The 17,059-nt window shown below is 42.1% G+C and overlaps 1 protein-coding gene across 12 annotated transcripts in view; it reads left to right on the forward strand.

Moving 5' to 3' along the window:
* The window catches only part of PTPRT (protein tyrosine phosphatase receptor type T), a 281,209-nt gene that overhangs the window by 216,165 nt on the left and 47,985 nt on the right, over window positions 1–17,059 (forward strand). For all 12 annotated transcript variants that reach the window (XM_083147730.1, XM_083147733.1, XM_083147726.1 and 9 more), the window contains exons 8-13: window positions 7,746–8,042; window positions 8,497–8,606; window positions 8,842–9,043; window positions 9,392–9,494; window positions 11,088–11,361; window positions 14,233–14,269. In XM_083147730.1, the coding sequence (XP_083003856.1) occupies window positions 7,746–8,042; window positions 8,497–8,606; window positions 8,842–9,043; window positions 9,392–9,494; window positions 11,088–11,361; window positions 14,233–14,269 (1,023 nt within the window). The remainder of the gene's footprint in view (window positions 1–7,745; window positions 8,043–8,496; window positions 8,607–8,841; window positions 9,044–9,391; window positions 9,495–11,087; window positions 11,362–14,232; window positions 14,270–17,059) is intronic.

Here is a 17,059-nt window from a genome sequence, read left to right on the forward strand (position 1 = left end):
AGAACCATGTCGACCTAGAACCAAATCCACCTAACGGTATCAACCTAATGCTTGTCGACCAATTTCCTGTAGACCAAACGATCCCAACCCATACTGCCACAGCGGATAGAAAGCAGAGTCTGGAGCCTGACAGCACAAACAAGATCATGCTTACCTGGTCACGTGGCTGCCACAGAACGGACACTTGGGAACTACAGTATATAACAGGGCATATGACTGTGACTACAGATATGCACCATAAAATAATAAAATACTAATTCTTAGGATTCCTGACAAGGGTTGAAAAAAATCAAGATAGTGTATATTAGTACTACAGAGTTGCAAACTCTAAATAAGCCTACCATGCAATACATTTTTTTAGGAGGCTGTAACACACCACAGCCTGTAGTACAGTACATTTATGATTTGCACTACAGATTCTGAGTATAAGGGATCATACCATGTGTTTCTTCCTAAGTCTGGTCCACAAGTGGTGCAAGATGGAATTGTCCTTTGGCCCTACTACCAACTCTTATGTTGTATATCATTTTAAAATAGGCATGTGTTGTTGTTTTTTTTCTTCTTCAATAAAACATGCACTTCAGCAATAGGAAATTTATTTTGCTTGTTGTGGCCGAAGTGCTTGGTTTGTGTGGCGCTCCAGAAAAATAATTTTTTGGAAGGACTACCTCTGATGCTTAATAAATAGGTTGATCATGAGGGTGTTGGTGGTGGAGATTGCATATTTTAGTCCATACTACTGATAGCTGATATTAGTCTACTTGTTGTTTTACAAATGATATATTTTTCTAAATAATAGTCTTGCGTGAACTCACTGCAAAGAACATAGCAGGAAGGATGTACTTAGATGGTTAATGTCCCTGCCTCTACTAACGTTGGCATCACAAATGATACTTTCACAAATGTCAGGATTTTGGGTACAAATTATTACACACACAAGAGGCAGCTTTTTATATTATGCCTAGACAAGACTATGGCCTTAATTGTATTACCTGCAAGAACTGTTACTTCTGGTGGCTGACTTACATCTTTGACACAAACAACATTGTCATCATCATCATCATCATCACCACCATCCTCATTGGTGTCAGATACACAATTTCCCCCTCATCCCCTCATTCCCACATTTGCAGAGGGTACAGTAATGGTGGAAGGAGTATGCTCTATGAGTACAGTGTCAGAAATGCGCAGACTTGTATGGCATAATGTATACATAGCTAACATGAACCCCCTAGACTCTCCTGAGGACTTTGTGAACACACTTTGGGGGCTATTCAGGTTGATTCGCAAGGCTGCGAATTCGCAGCCTTGCGAGTCCACCAAACCCCGCCCGGCGAACGCACCCCCCCCCCCCCCGCCGCCCCAGCAAAGTGCGGCTTCGCCCGCACAGCAGCAAATGGATGTTTTGCATAAACATCCATTCGCTTTGCTGGGGTGTCCGCCCACATCATTCGATGGTCGGTGACCATCGAATGATGTTTAGCGTGCACGCATATATAAGTGACTTTTGAGTTACTTACGTTTGCGTGCACGCTGGCGTGATATGGGCGGGCAGCTGACATCCGGTGATGTCAGCTACCCGGCCCACACACCCGCGTCACTGCCTCATTACCATGAGAACGCCCAGCATATGGTAATGGGGCAGCCCAGCGCTCCCCGCCCATCTCCGCCCCCCCCCCCTCGCTGCCATGGGTGCGTGCACCCGGCGACCCGAAAGGTCGCCGTGGGTGCACGCACCATGCGCCTGCACATGCGCAGAAACACGCCTGCGCATGCGCAGACGCACAACATCGGTACTGCGTGCGAATGCGCGCAGCACCGATGAAATCTGAATAAGGCCCTTTGTTTTCCAGCATTAGTGTTTTTTGGGGAGGCCATTGATTTATCTGTTTTAAAGGTGACACCTCTACTAGACCCATTGTAATAATGCATCATCATTAATAAAAGGTTACAGAATAAGATGCCTGACTGTGTTTGGCTCTAGCTTCTACAATAGGCATTTTTTAGTGCATGAAACAGCAGCAGCAGCACTAGCAGGACCACCACTTGCAAACAAAGGCCGGTGGTCTGAGTCTTCCTTGTTACTGTGTATGGTTTATGGCTTTTTGGATATTTGACATTTTTTGGCAGTAAACATTCCCTTCATTATTAGAGGTGAGGTTTTCTTTAACATTGTGAAATATTTAGATTTCAGATACCCTTTCCTTAACTTTGTGTCCCCTGGTCCATCTTTAGTTGAAGTACTGTCATGCTGACTGGCAGCAGCCAGAATGCTAGTACTGGGTTGCTGCTTCTGCTTTTCTATCAACTGTTTACAAGGCTGCGAGTGAATGCAGCCTAGCAAATAGGTCTGAATTAGGCCCCAAGTGGGAGTTGTCTTGTGCAAGCTGTTTTTTGTACAAATTCACACTTTGAATTCCAAACTCACATGGCTTTTTCACAAGAAATGTGCATTTTTGTGTTCGCACTAACACGGCCCCCCCCCCCCCCAACAGTGGGGAGAGGTAGGGAAAATCTTTATTTTAAGGTAAAAATGTTGGGACTTCAGAAACCCTTGTCAAACCTCTAATGACTAATTACTGTAAGTATTTGGAAATCTTCAAATAGCTTAATCGGGTCAATAATTAAATGTCATTTGTAAAGTTAAAAAAATGGCCTCAAATTACCTCAAAATCAACTTTTTTGTTAGATTATTCATTTCAACCAAAAATAATTGCATGTGTTATTTTTTTTTAATTAATTGCATCAAATTACCCTAAAAGCGCCTTTTTTATACATTTTGTGGCTTTTTTTTTGTTTCATTCATTTGTAATTAAATTTAATTTGTAAGCTTTTATCATTTTTTTTACTTAAAAAACAATGATAGAAACAGCCATTAGACACCTTTTAAACACCTACTGTACTTTTTTTATGCCCAGTAATGCTCTTAACACTTATTTTTGGGAAGGTCTCCCCATTTTTTCAAACACTTCTCCCAGATCTCATTTAGTAGACTCATCACACCCTCACCACGTTTACTGTGAATAGGCATTTCTAATTGGGTGCGTGCATTTATGTAAAGTATTCAAGTTTCACTAAACACATTCACACACTTGAATTCCTCCTAGTGTGTGTTTTATACTAGTTGAATGTACAAGGTTAGTGGTGCTGGACAGAGGATTCCTGAGTTGTTATCAATGCATGGAAGACCATTTCATCACCCCTGTGGCCTGTTCAAATTCAAGTGTTGGCAGCACCAATATTTTAAACGAACAAACAGCATGAACAATGCTGCTATGTGGATATTGTCCCTTATTCAGGTCTGGTCGTAGCTGCGATAATCCATGCTGTATACGTACGAACAGGTTCTCCAAATTAGGAAAAATAGGGTTGGCATCAGACTGTAAGTGATTGACTGTCTAATTTTGTGTTGGAGCAGGTAGGGGGCAGAGATTTCAGCACGATTTAGGGGGTGGTACTACGTCAGGGATCTCCAACACAGACAGAGATTACTTTCCTTGTTCCAGACGTGGCTTGGGGGTCCCTATGGGAACTGCAAGCCAACTGATGTTGAGTCAGTAATCCAATGCCTTTTTTTGTTTGGTCAAGTATGTCCTTTCCCTCAGTGTCTGCCATGCTGCCAGCCACTGCTAATTGGTCCCTGCGGCAGCACCAACTATTCAGCGGCTGCACCCAATATGAAAGAAATGTGAAAAGGCAGTCCATTACCTTTCCTCTGGAACCCTGGTGGATACAGAGAGATGCAGGCACAGAAAAAGTGAACCAATGTTTATAGCGATCCTGCACTGAATTTTATTTTTTTAAGGAAATTCTTTTTATAGATAAAATTGTATTAGATATATTTTAAATAAGTGTTCTAATTCAATCATAAAAAAACTATTGCCCATTCAAGTGGTTAACAGACTTTCAGCAGGGGGAGCAGCACTATACAATAGGAACTTCCCTTCCATTTGTGCAACACCTTTTATAAATGTCCAACTTTTTTTTCTTAACTCATTATATTTATATTGCATTAATGGCAAGCATGACATGGCTATGGTGTACATTTGTACATAAAGCATTTAATAGATATATCTCAGCACACATAAATCTACATTATATATACCAATCATCTGGTGGAAAGCATCATAGAGTCCTCATTGTAGTCAACATATTATAAACTCTGTATGACCTTTCACAGTACAGTAGTGTTAAATTATATCCAACGCTAAATTAAAGTGTGTAATTAGTGTCTAAACACATTTGATAACCAATAGCTCCTATTGCACAGTGTAGTCGTGGTTAAAAGAAGAAAATAGGAAACTGATCATTAATTTATATCTAGTAATTAGCAAAATATTGAAGCCCTGCATTAATCTGCCAGCTAGAGGATTCAGATGTATATTCTCCTTGTCTTTTGTGTTTTATTTTATTTTGCCAGGCATCTTTGGAGGGCTGCAGCTGCCTTAGGTTAGAGAAGAGTAGTTATAGCTTGCCATGGTATGTGTAAAGGTTGAGTATCCCTTATCCAAAATGCTCGGGACCAGAAGCATTTTGGATAACGGAATTTTACGGATTTTGGAATATTTTTATATTTCAATGAGGTATCTTGAATTTATGTTGTATAAACTCATAAAACACATTAAATACATGCAAATATATTTTATTTGTGCATAAAACAAGGTTTTAAATGTGTACAATCTCAGACACTGAATTTGAAAGCCAAGCAATCATTTTCTTGCACATATTTAGTGCCAGTTGCATATCATGTACCCAGTAGTGCCAGTTACAGATGAACCCAGTAGGTTTCTAGAAAAACAAAGTATTCTGGAGACTACGGTTCTCATAATATTTAATAATGGATATTTGGATAAGGGATACTCAACCTGTACTACATGTCTGGAGGGGTGCTAGTCAAACCTTTTTTGCTCTCAATTTAAAATAGTAAATATGACCACCTACATAGCGGGTTTCTAACATTCATTGTTTAGAGTTAGGACCAGAAATACTGTTCATCATGTTGAATGTGCATTAGTCCATAGGGTACACTGGACCCTTGGCATATAGAGGTGTGTGCAGGAACTTAGGCACTTGTCAATGACGTCTGAGTTCCTCTCCTTCCATGATGTTTAGCCTTTTTTAGAAAGGCTTAAGTAGCAGAGCACTTCTTATTCATGTCACTATGGGATGGTTATATTAATTATACAGTATCTCTTAATTATGTTGTTCCTGTTACTTATTATTACTTTATCACCAGGAAAAAAAGAGGAAGGGTCTGCTAAGCAAGAAATCAGAAAACAACCAGCATGATAGACACATTCTTCCCTTAGGAACCAGTAGTTCAGTTCCATTTCAGACAACTGGGTGATGGGAAGCACTGATTAGGGCTACATTCCAGGGGTATCCAGATGAAAGATATACAATATCTAGGTCGACAATCACTAGGTTGACAGCAAAAGATCCTTTGCCCAAGGTCAACATTGATCAAAGGTCGGTACAAACAACATGTGGACATGGCAAGGATCGACACATGTCATGGTTTTACTTTTTTTTTTACTTTTTTATACTTTACCATCCACGCGGTCTCCTATTGGCTATGACAAAGTGTGCTGAGTAGTCATGAGGCACTTGGCCTGAAGCATAGCAATTACACTAGTTGGGTGTCGACATGCTCCGGTGACCACATTGACACAGAAAAAAACTCTGAAAAAACTCATGTTGACCTTTTGCATGTGTTAACCTTTTACATGTCGACATTTGACCCTTTGATCCGTAACCATTCCAGGTGTGTTAATGTCCCCTCCAACACATTCTTTTTTTTTTCTTTTACTACTGACATTCCCTTGGAAAAAATAATGCAACCGGTCTTAACGAAAGCTATACAATCTTAAACTCATGTGGAGCTGCTATTACTGTAGTAAAACCTTTTGTAGTCCAGAACCATTTTTTGAATGACCTGAGTGTGCCTCTTTTCTTTGCCCTGTATATATGCTATAAAAAGAAAAAGAAATGTCTTCTAACTTTGATAATGACGTTACTAACTATTATGTATGTCCTGGGAAGGCAACAAGTGACTTGTCAGTGTTTTATAGGAATGCAGTAGCAACAAGAGACCTTGACACTGCAAGGGAAATTTACTAAGGTGGGAGTTCTATTTCACATGGGTTGTTGCTATGGGCAACCAGATACTATCTATTATCTTCTAGAAGGTGCTAAAGAAGTAGATTCTGATTGGTTGCCCATAGCAACATCCAATGTGAAATAGAACTCCTACCTTAGCCTTACCCTACCACGGAGACCTAATTATCAAATAAATTCTGTCTTGCGAAATCATCACCGATGCTCACAACAGCTATCGACTATATGTGAATGGCAATGTGGGGCTACTGAATAAATTCTAGATAACTAACTGTTTGCAGTATCTTAAGACAGTGTCAGGCCACTTTCCATCTTACGCATCCCCAGTGGGCGAAAAATCTTCCAAATTGTCAGTGCGTAGCTTTCGTACCCTAATGATGTGGGTGCATGTGGGTCTGAACCAGGCAGGATAATGATAGTGAAGGGACGGATGGACATTTATTGGTAGCACTGTCTCCGATTAATTTCTTTGAAGTTTAAGGCAGAAACATAATTTGTTATTGTTAAGATTTATAGTAATAAGTGAAAATGAACAGTAACTAGGACATTTTGTAAATTTTAATATAGGCCCCATGATCTTAAGCTTTTGAGTGCCAACATCTCTGTGAGAGATGTCCAAGATATCTGCTAAAAGTGCCAGCGTCGCTCACATTTGTTATATAAATTCAAATAAAAAATGTTGTGTTTAAAAAGATTATATTTCCTATATAAGGTAAACAATACTGGTCATTATGATGAATAAAAATGTTTGCTTGCCAATTTTCACACCTATTTTCCATTGGCACTCCAGGGGTTAATAAAAAACATTGTGTTGCTTGTACACAGTCCTCAGTACCAAGTGACTAATTGTTCAGAGCTCATTTGTACTTTAATAATTGTTCCATTGCTTCAATGTAAATATCAACACTGAAGAGGTTAAGGGGGAGAATTACAAGGTCTGAGTGGGGTGAGTGATCCATAAATCGTAGCTTAGTGATATGGACACGCAGTGTGTCGTGGAGCATAAGTGACAGAACGACTGGCAGGTCTTTGCAGAAGACCGGGACGCAAGGCAGTGTGAGTGACATGGGCCGTCTGACACCTCTTACAGGGGGAGAGCTGGCACAAGCCGCCATCCCCCTGCTGTCTGATAACAACCATGTAGTCTGTCATTCAGCTAGAACATGGGCACAGGGGAGGGTGATACAGGAGGCGGGGGGGGGGGGGGGAATAGAGATGATGGAGTATGTGATAACAAAACTGCAAAAAATAAATAGTAGAATGACAGAGGAGGAGGAAGTTTGTGAGTCAAAGCACTAGAAGGAAAATGATAAGGACAGTGCGCAAATCTGAGGTGAAGGGAGACAGTAAAAGGCTGGGCTGTACTGTTATGCTGGGGATCCAGGATGAGAGAGTAAATTACATAGAAGTACTACAGAAAATAGAATTTAACACAGTGTAAAAAACCAAGCCTGTGAAAATCATAAGACATTAGGAAAAATAAGAATGTGTAAGAGCAGAGCAGTCTATTTGTGTGTTCATCAAATTAATGGAAATGTTTCCTTAATGCAATGTGTGATGATCACAAAATAAGTATTTTAAAGGCTGAATTAGAGTAAGTGAGTAAAAATGTTTTTTTTTTTTCACAGATCCGGTGCATGGGCCACAGAACGTGGAGCTGGTGGATATCCGTGCTAGACAGCTAACACTGCAATGGGAACCATTTGGCTACACTGTTACTCGATGTCACAGCTATAATTTAACACTACACTACAGCTTCCAGCTGGGAGAGGAGCGAGTGGAAGCTGAAGATCTGATCCTGACCTCCAGCCACTACACCTTGCGCGGCCTACGGCCACATACTGCTGTGTATTTGCGGCTTGCTCTGTGCAACCCTGAGGGGAGAATGGAGAGTGGAGAGATTGTGGTGCACACGGAGGAGGACGGTACGTTGGCAGACTAGACAACATTTTAAACATAAAAACAGATCTATTTTAATACAGGACATAACATATTTATATAGCAGAGATCATGGAGTTAGAACTTAGAACCACCCGGGATTATTTTGGACAGTCCAGTAATTAAGACCAGAGTCCGGAAGGGTTGTGTTCCCGGACTATAGAATGTCCAAGAATTGGAAGCTACGAGCTCCCTATTCCCAATAATTGTATAGTCCGGGAATGCCACCCCTCCGGACTCTGGTCTTAATTACTGGGAGGCGGTAACCCTATGAGATCAGCATGTAATATTGTTGTATGTAAAATTGCATCTATAATTATCACTGTTAAGGCCGTGCATATACCTACTGTACATAAAATACTGAAATAGAGATAGAGCTTTACAGTGCTGCTGTCGCTATGTCTTGTTGCTAATCATTAATAGCAAATGTCTCCCCCTCAGTGCCTGGTCCTATCCCTTTGGAGTCTATTCAGGGCGGACCCTTTGAGGAGAAGATATATCTACAGTGGAAACCTCCCAATGAGACAAATGGGGTCATCTCCATGTATGAGGTACCAGGCGAGTTGGAATTGTCATCAATCCTGTACATTTAGCATCAAGCAGTTCCCCTCTATGTATTGAAAAATCATGTGTTGTCATCAACCATCACCCATGTATGAGTATATTAATGTACTGTCTATGAATGAACTACACAATACGTACTTCTCATGTAAGATATATATGTCAATAATTCTGTCAGCTCTTGCTCATATTGCCAACCTGTCTATATGCCTCTCCCTCCCTTAGATCTCTTACAAGGCAGTGGGTTCTTTAGATCCCAGTGCAGATCTATTGAACCAGAAGGGACGTATCTTCAAGCTGCGCAACGAGACCCACCATCTGTTTGTTGGCCTGTATCCTGGATCCACCTACTCATTTACTATACGAGCCAGCACCAGCAAAGGCTTTGGACCACCTATCACAACCCGCATTGCCACAAAAATAGCAGGTGTTTAGCAGGTTTCTGCTCTGCAATGTACAGCTATCCCCTTCATTCTGTCTGTCTGCAAATGTCCCCTGGATCTGGTCATAGTTCCCAGTCTACTACTTTTGTAGTTGTCTCTTCTCCCTGTAGTTACCATATATACTCGAGTATAAGCCTACTTTTTCAGAACATTTTTTATGCTGAAAAAGCCCCCTCGGCTTATACTCGAGTGAGGGTCCCACTTGGGTCAATAAGTTTTCCCAGTTTTTTTGTTGTAAAATTAGGTGCCTCGGCTTATATTCGGGTCGACTTATACTCGAGTATATACGTTAAACTATTTTCCCAGCATAAACCTCTGACACTTTCTCACAGCTCCTTCCCTGACTGACTCAGAAGCCGAGGTCCCTTTGAATGAAACTGAAACTACAATCACGGTTTGGTTGAAGCCAGCGCAGTCTCGGGGGGCTCCTATAAGGTAAATATTTCAACAACTAGTTTCACTATTCCAGAAATGTTGCATTTCTGCACACTCCAGACTGGGAACATTAGCTCTAAGGTCCATCAAATAGTTGGGTAATACATCAAGCAGAGCTAGGTAACTGTCATTAATAGTCTATGATCACTCAGTCAATTAATCAGTCTACCAATCATGTTGTTACGTAATCACCTGTGACAAGATTTGACCCCAATATACTTTTCATATCTCCATGTTTCACAATTTCAAAGCCTACACTGATCCCAGACATTAATTTATTCCAGGAGAACAAACACCCTGTTCACATCCTGATCTCAGCTGCCACAAACAGATAGAGCCAGCCTCTGCCAGCCCGCCATCGTGACATATCTATAGCGCTGGCGAAGGCTGGCGTGGGGTGTGACAGGTGGACGGAGACGTGCGAGCGGCTCACTCGTGAGTGAGTCTCACTCTGAAATGCGGCAGGGAGTGGGGACCGGGTGCTTCCCTGCCCATCTCCGCTTCAGGGAGACAGGCAGGGAGTGGGGGGGGAGCGGGCAGCTGGCTGCAGGGCTTCCGACAGAACGGGGCATGCGAGCATCTCGTGCACGCACACATCTCTTTCTGTCAGACTCCAGCAGCTGGTGGGGACTACGCATGCCGATTCTATCACCAGGAGCCGCTCTAATGAGAGCGGCTCCATCTGTATGGGAAAATCACCCATATGGTAGTGTCAAACTTTTGCTTTAGAACTCTGAATTCTTGAATTGAAGAGGCAGATCGACAGAATGGGCCCAACATTAAAAGCTTCCGGGCCCGTTTTGCCAAGTACGGCCATGAATTGTCACGATCACGGCCGAGTCTCGCCCATTTATGTGGACACGCCCCCTTTTTGCTGATCGCCAGGCGAGACATTGAATCCCGCCTTGTGATTTGCAGTTGAGCAAAATGCAAAAGGGCCAGGATCACGGCTGTCTGGACATACCGACAGTCATGACCCGGGATTTAATACCCCCCTGTGTTTCTCCAGCTAAAAAAAATAATATATATACAGTTGTGACACAGGACATTCATTGACAAACAGTTCTTTTATGGGTAGCATAGTGGTGAAATTCTTAGCTGGTAGTCTCACTGCACTGAGTTCTTGAGTTAATTTACCTATATATTTTGAGTTTGTATGTTCTATTTGGGCTTGCATTGGTTGGTTATTTGTAATGACAACAAATTAACCCTAGTGCATATCTACAGTATGTTTATAGACTATAAATTTAGGACGGGGAAAAAGTTCACATAAGCAGGAAAATACTTTTACAGATGAAGTTCTCTAACTGCACACTGGAAATATTTAGATATATAGATTACAGAATCCTGCACTATTACTTGAAAACTGCATATTTCAAAACACAAGTAATCCACAGCCCTTAATAATATAGCCTGAACTCTATAGCACTTCCACCCATAGACACACACATCATTATTTTTATAGCTTGCTAAAAAATATAATTATAGTTAACGCACCATAGCTCTCTTTTCTTTAAATCTACCCTTAAAAGTCTGTTTATCGCTTTGACTATGATTTGTCTACTTTCTCGTCCTTGTCCTGTGTGTGTATAGTGTATACCAGCTCGTAGTAAAGGAGGAGCGGACCCAGAGGTCAGGGAGGGCTGCAGATGGCAGTGGATGTTTTCCAGTACCAGTGAGTTACCGGAATGCTTCAGTCATGGAGTCTCCTCATTACTTTGCGGCAGAGCTGAAACCGGCACAATTGGTGGCATCCCAGCTCTTTACTGTGGGAGACAACAGAACCTACAATGGATACTGGAACCCGCCTCTTTCACCTGTGAAGAGTTACAGCATTTATTTCCAGGCCTTGAGTACAGCCAATGGGGTACATATACCATGAACTAGAATTCATTAAATACTGGTTTATGTTACACTGGGAGCCTGATTCTGAGTTGGTTTCAAGTGCAAATGCAGATGCATCCCTTACATATCTGGTTACACATTGCAGAATGCTATTGCAGACTGTACATAGACTGTACATACGCTGCTAGTGCATACAAACATTAATAGAGACAGAACATGCAGATGGATTGCTATCGTATGTCTGTTGATAGAACGTTCTTTCCATGGAATGGGAACAACTGAATAAGTGCACAAAACCAATCTTGTCATTTGGGAGTATCATGGACCTGCGGGCTGCCTGCCATGAAGAGATGGGTCCCCTGCTTCACAATGACCTCTTGCTCCTGCAATGGGGTGGGCATAAGTCCAGATACTAAGGAGGAGGGCAGGCAGGACAGCTGCATGTGTGGCACCAGCACATCTGACCAGTATCAGGCCTCTGTGTTCTGTAACAATTCCGTGCAAATTGCAATAACATTATGAAATTCACAGCATAAGATATTTTTGTATGTATGTGCTATATAAATGGGATACATACTTAATCCTAGGTGTGGGGATGCTGCCCGTCAATATACCAACACCCGCTTCCCATTACATTGGACCCCGTAAATGTCCTAACCCCCTACCCCTTAAACCTCCCTGCATGCAGCATAACCACCCCCCACCCCCCCCCCCATAACCTTACCGAAACCTGACCCTTCTGCCCCATATCCTAACCCTACCCCCTCTTCTAAGTGCCTAACGCTATCACCCCCTCCCCACTGCCTAACCATTACCTCCAACATCGCCTCTCGCAGTCTATGTGTTGGCATAGTAATCCTTGTTGAAGTTCCTGCACCCGGGTTCTGGCAAGTCATGATTATGGCAGCTGCCATCCCTACCACCAAGATTACTGATTCCCATATCATATAACTGTAGTAGAGGTGTTATATAAAGAGTATTCTCTGTTTGGTTGTTCTATGCATATATAAATAATGGTTGTAAAACAAAACGCATTTGCAGATTATTGCTGCTCTGTCTGAATCTGCTGATTTACTAAACAGCCATTTCTGAATTCACTATTTTTAAAATAGTTGAAATGACTGTAGTACGTGCAGCATCTTGCTTTACACTATTGTATAGTTGCGTTATGCGCCAGTAACCTATAATAAATACCCTGTAATTGAACCACTATTAGACTTCTAGGCAAAAGAGGAGACTTGTTATGGTAATGTGACTAGTCTATATAAAGAATACTTTATACAGTAGGTGCAAGAAGAACAAATGAGAACCCCCCCCCCCCCCTCCCGCCCTGCACCCAATCCCACCACCACCTTTTATGTTCCTTTTTCTTATGAAAGCTAATCTTTCCACTGATCGTTGCTTTTTACTGCTCAATTTTATTTTAAATCATGGACAATACTGCAAAATGGTGCATATACCTACCAACATAATACACTGAACTGTTATACATAACACATATGCACTTAAGCTCTGTCAAAGGGTGTAAATCTAAGCCCTAGACTACACTATAGCTTCAAAGTGCTTTGAGGCACGTAACATATAACCTTTGCAGAGTGCTGAAACATAGGTATTGAAGAAAAATAATCACACAGTGTTTTCAAGTAGAGAGCTATATTCCAGGGGATCATTCACACAGCGGTTCTGCCTTTGTGTGGTCCGCTGCTCCCAGAACAGCCCAGTACACAATGACAGCAATATATTTAGCACCAATACTTTTTACATACTACGGTATTTTTCCATTTCCCAAGGAATCAGCTGGATTTTTGCCCCAAGCTGCACATACACATCTTCTAAAGAATGTGGATCAGAAAAAAGTGATATTCTGTCAATTCTGTCAATTCTGTCCAGTATATAATTTATTTAAAGATTTATTTAAGAGGCTTCTTTTTAATTCAGACCCTTTGAATAATATGTATGTTTACTAGTGGCCAAACTCTCACCAGTTCTGGGTATGTGACCACCATGAGATTCGATTTTGAGGGGAACCCAGCCATATTGAACCACCTTTCTGTGGTCCCCTACTCTTCTATTCTTAGAATGCTGGGTCCTTCCCCTTGCAGGATACAGTCATTAGGTCGACAGTTTCTAAGTTGACAGTCAAAATGTTGCCCACTATTGGTCAACAGTCATTAGGTCAACATGGTCAAAAGGGTTATACAAGCAAAAGATCGACATGGATAAAGGGTAACATGAGTTTTTCAAGTTTTTTTTTTTTTTTTTAATGACTTTACCAACCCAGTGGGCATAGAGGGAGAATAAAATTGTGCCCGAAGCATACTGGGCCAGATGTATTAAGCCTGGTGAAGAGATAAAGTGGAGATAAAGTGGAAGGAGATAACGCACCAGCCAATCAACTCCCAACTGTCATATTTCAAACACAGCTCATTGGCTGGTGCGTTATCTTCTTACATTTTATCTCCACTTTATCTCCAGTTAACTCTTCTCCAGGCTTAATACATCTGCCCCAGTGAGAGCAGCGAGCCATGCGATGGGATACGGTACACTTATACGGTGTCGACATAATGTGTGTCAACCTTTTTGATGCGTCGATATTTTGACTGTCGATCAATAGTGTTCGACCTTTTGACTGTTGACCTCTACACTGTTGAATTAATGAATAAAAACCACGCCATGCTTGGTGCACACACAGATTTCTGGGGTTGTTTGTTGTGTACGTACAGCAGGAGAGGATATTTGTTCTGGTCTAGGAAAATGCAGACCTGAGATGGTAATAATAACTGAATAAATCCCCGGCATTCACAACTGTGATATGTTAAACTCAATTAGACAATGAAGAAGCTTATTCAAGATCTAACCCTAAATTTCTTTTATTCTGTTTTTTTTTTTACAGGAGACCAAAATCAGCTGTGTCCGACTAGCATCTAAAGGTGAATAGTTCTGAGATAACTAAGATTTAAGTATATGGAGGATAATATAGTGTATAATATGTGCATGTTATTATGCATATATATATATATATATATATATATTCAGCAACCGTTTCTAAAAATGAGAGATTATTATGCAACAAATACACACATGCCGATATTAAGGCATCTTTTAAGCGACTTTGCTTAGTTTGGCTGAGAAAACGCCCCTACATCGGTGTGTGTAGGGGTTATAGCGACAGCGATGCGCGTCCCCGCGCGTCGCTATCGCTGGCCGAGATTGATGAGCAGTGTCCATCAATCTCGCTGGTCGCCAGTGATCTCTCCCGGAGAACACTGGCACTGTCAGCTGGCTCAGCACACAGAGCTGACAGCTCGCTATGTATGTGGGCATGTCAGCTCTGTGTGCTGAGCGACAGAGGCGTAGAACTGCCTGATTTAGCATAGCTTAAGTCGCTGGCAGAAATCGCCATGTGTGTAGGCCCCTTACAGTGTTATAAATCTCTTGCACATACTGTATATTAATTACATAACACACTGTATAGTGGTAAACAAGGCTTATTTATTATATTGCTTACAGATACACTGTTTCCCAACAACCTTTTCCTAATGCTCAGGGACCCATTGATAATATGGGGAAATTTACTAAGAATACAAATAGGAATTGCACAGTAAATGCCAAAAATATGAATTCACTTAAAATATTCGTATTTACTAATATGAATACGTATATTTTAGCCGTATTTGGCTTAGTAATTTTCCCCTATGTGTTATAGTATGTGTAATACAATTGCATGCACCCCACAAAAACATCAAGGATAAGACTGGCCACTGCAATTAATTAGTTTGGGCACAAGAATACTGCTAGCATGTGTGACAAAAGGAATACACAGAACAATAAATCAGCCAACTCTGAATCTATCCACAGCCCATTCCTCATAACATGGTTTTGTCAAGGACAAGAATTCTATATCAATCAGATACGTGTTACATACACTATACTTTTATGCTGGCAGATGACTCCTGCTTTCAGATTATCTCTTGGTCCAGTCCAGCGTTCAGTGCCAGATTAAGCCTTTGGGGGGCCCGGGGCACTTTAGACAGGGGGGCCCCATTGCACTTGTCATTACTGGCCGCAAACTGCATGGGAGAATATTACACTGTCAAAACACAGAGTAGAGGCAGTATAATCTTTGTTTATAACCATTTCTTTAAGTGCAGTACCCGGGCAGTTGTCATATGTATCTTGGAGTGCCGGTAACCACGCATCTATTTTTATATATACCACATGAAAAGCCTGTATTTGTCCCTCTGCACCTTACTCTGTAGGATACCTCACAGTCCCAGTGCTGCCTCTTATTTAAAACCCTCCCATGACTAGGCTGCTGCTGCTGTTCTCCATGGGCCTGAGAAGCATGTAATGAGCTCCACCAATCAGAGCTCAGCACAAACGTCTCAGCCTCTGCCCTCTGGTGCAAAGTGTCATGGGACTTAGTCAACTCCCAGTAATGCATTGCACACTTGTGCAGTCAGTGTGCCTTGGATCCCAATGCTCAGCACCATTAATCATTGTTACATTGGCAGATAGGTGAAGCTGCAGCACTACCCCACTCCCATGCACAAAACCTTTTGCTAAAAAAAATATATATATATATATTTTTTTTTTAAATACATGCAATCCACAGGGGGACCCTAGCTAGAGGGGGGCCCAGGGGTACTGACCCCTTGTGCCTCCATTATAATCCGGCCCTGCCAGCGTTGCATGAATTTAGATAACTAATGAACTACTGAGCAACAGTGGCGTAGCTAGACATTTTTCTCCCCCCTGCTAAAAAAAAACAGTGCCCGCCCCCAAGAAGGGGTGTGGCGATGGACTATGGGTGCCACTGGCTGATCTGACAGGTGACCCAGGCAGCAATGAGTGCTGAGCTGGTCCTGCTCCGTGCATATCTAATGAGCGGGGACCCCCCTGGCGCTGCTCCCCCAAGCCGCCACGGGGTCTGCCACATATGTAGCTACGTCACTGCTGAACAATTCATTTCTTAGTCTCTCTTTACTTGGGAATGGATCATTAGGTCACCAGCATTATAGTCGACAAGCATTAGGTCAACACCATTAGGTCGACATAAGTTAAGGTCGACATGCACGAAGGTCGATATGACTTTAGGTCGACAGGGTCATTAGGTCGACATGGGTAAGGTGGACAGGGTCATAAGGTCGACGTGGTTAAGGTCGACATTGAAAAAGTCTAATTTTTTTTTTTAACCGGAATGTAAACACAGTCAACATAAACACTAAAACGTAGCACTGCGTCCCCTCGCATTGGCTCGCTGCGCTCGCTATGCTTCAGGCATGGTGCCTCAATACGCTTGGCGCACTATTTTGTTCTCCCACCACGCCCTTAACTCGTGTTAACATTCCTGCATGTCGACCTTAAGTCATGTCAACCTAAATGCATGTTGACCTCATGGTGTTGACCTAATGCTTGTCAATCAGTCGTACTTGTGCTGTTGATTGTGGCAAGCCCTTTTACAGTATAGCGCACCAATAGAACACAGTGTAATACATGTGTGCTACAAACAAACGTTGGTTGTTAAAATTTTAAACCCTTTTACATTGCCATAAATATTTTCAATTCAATGCACCACCAGTAGTGTGAAGCAGGGAGGGAGGGAGCGGTAGTGTTCAGCCGGGAGGGAGGGTGGGAGCGGTAGTGTGCAGCAGGGTGGGTGGGTGCAGCAGGGTGGGTGCAGCAGGGTGGAGGCAGTAGGGTGCAGCAAGGTGGGGGGG

Source organism: Crinia signifera, chromosome 6 (genome assembly GCF_055691185.1).
Source record: "Crinia signifera chromosome 6, ASM5569118v1, whole genome shotgun sequence".
Lineage (NCBI taxonomy): Eukaryota > Metazoa > Chordata > Amphibia > Anura > Myobatrachidae > Crinia > Crinia signifera.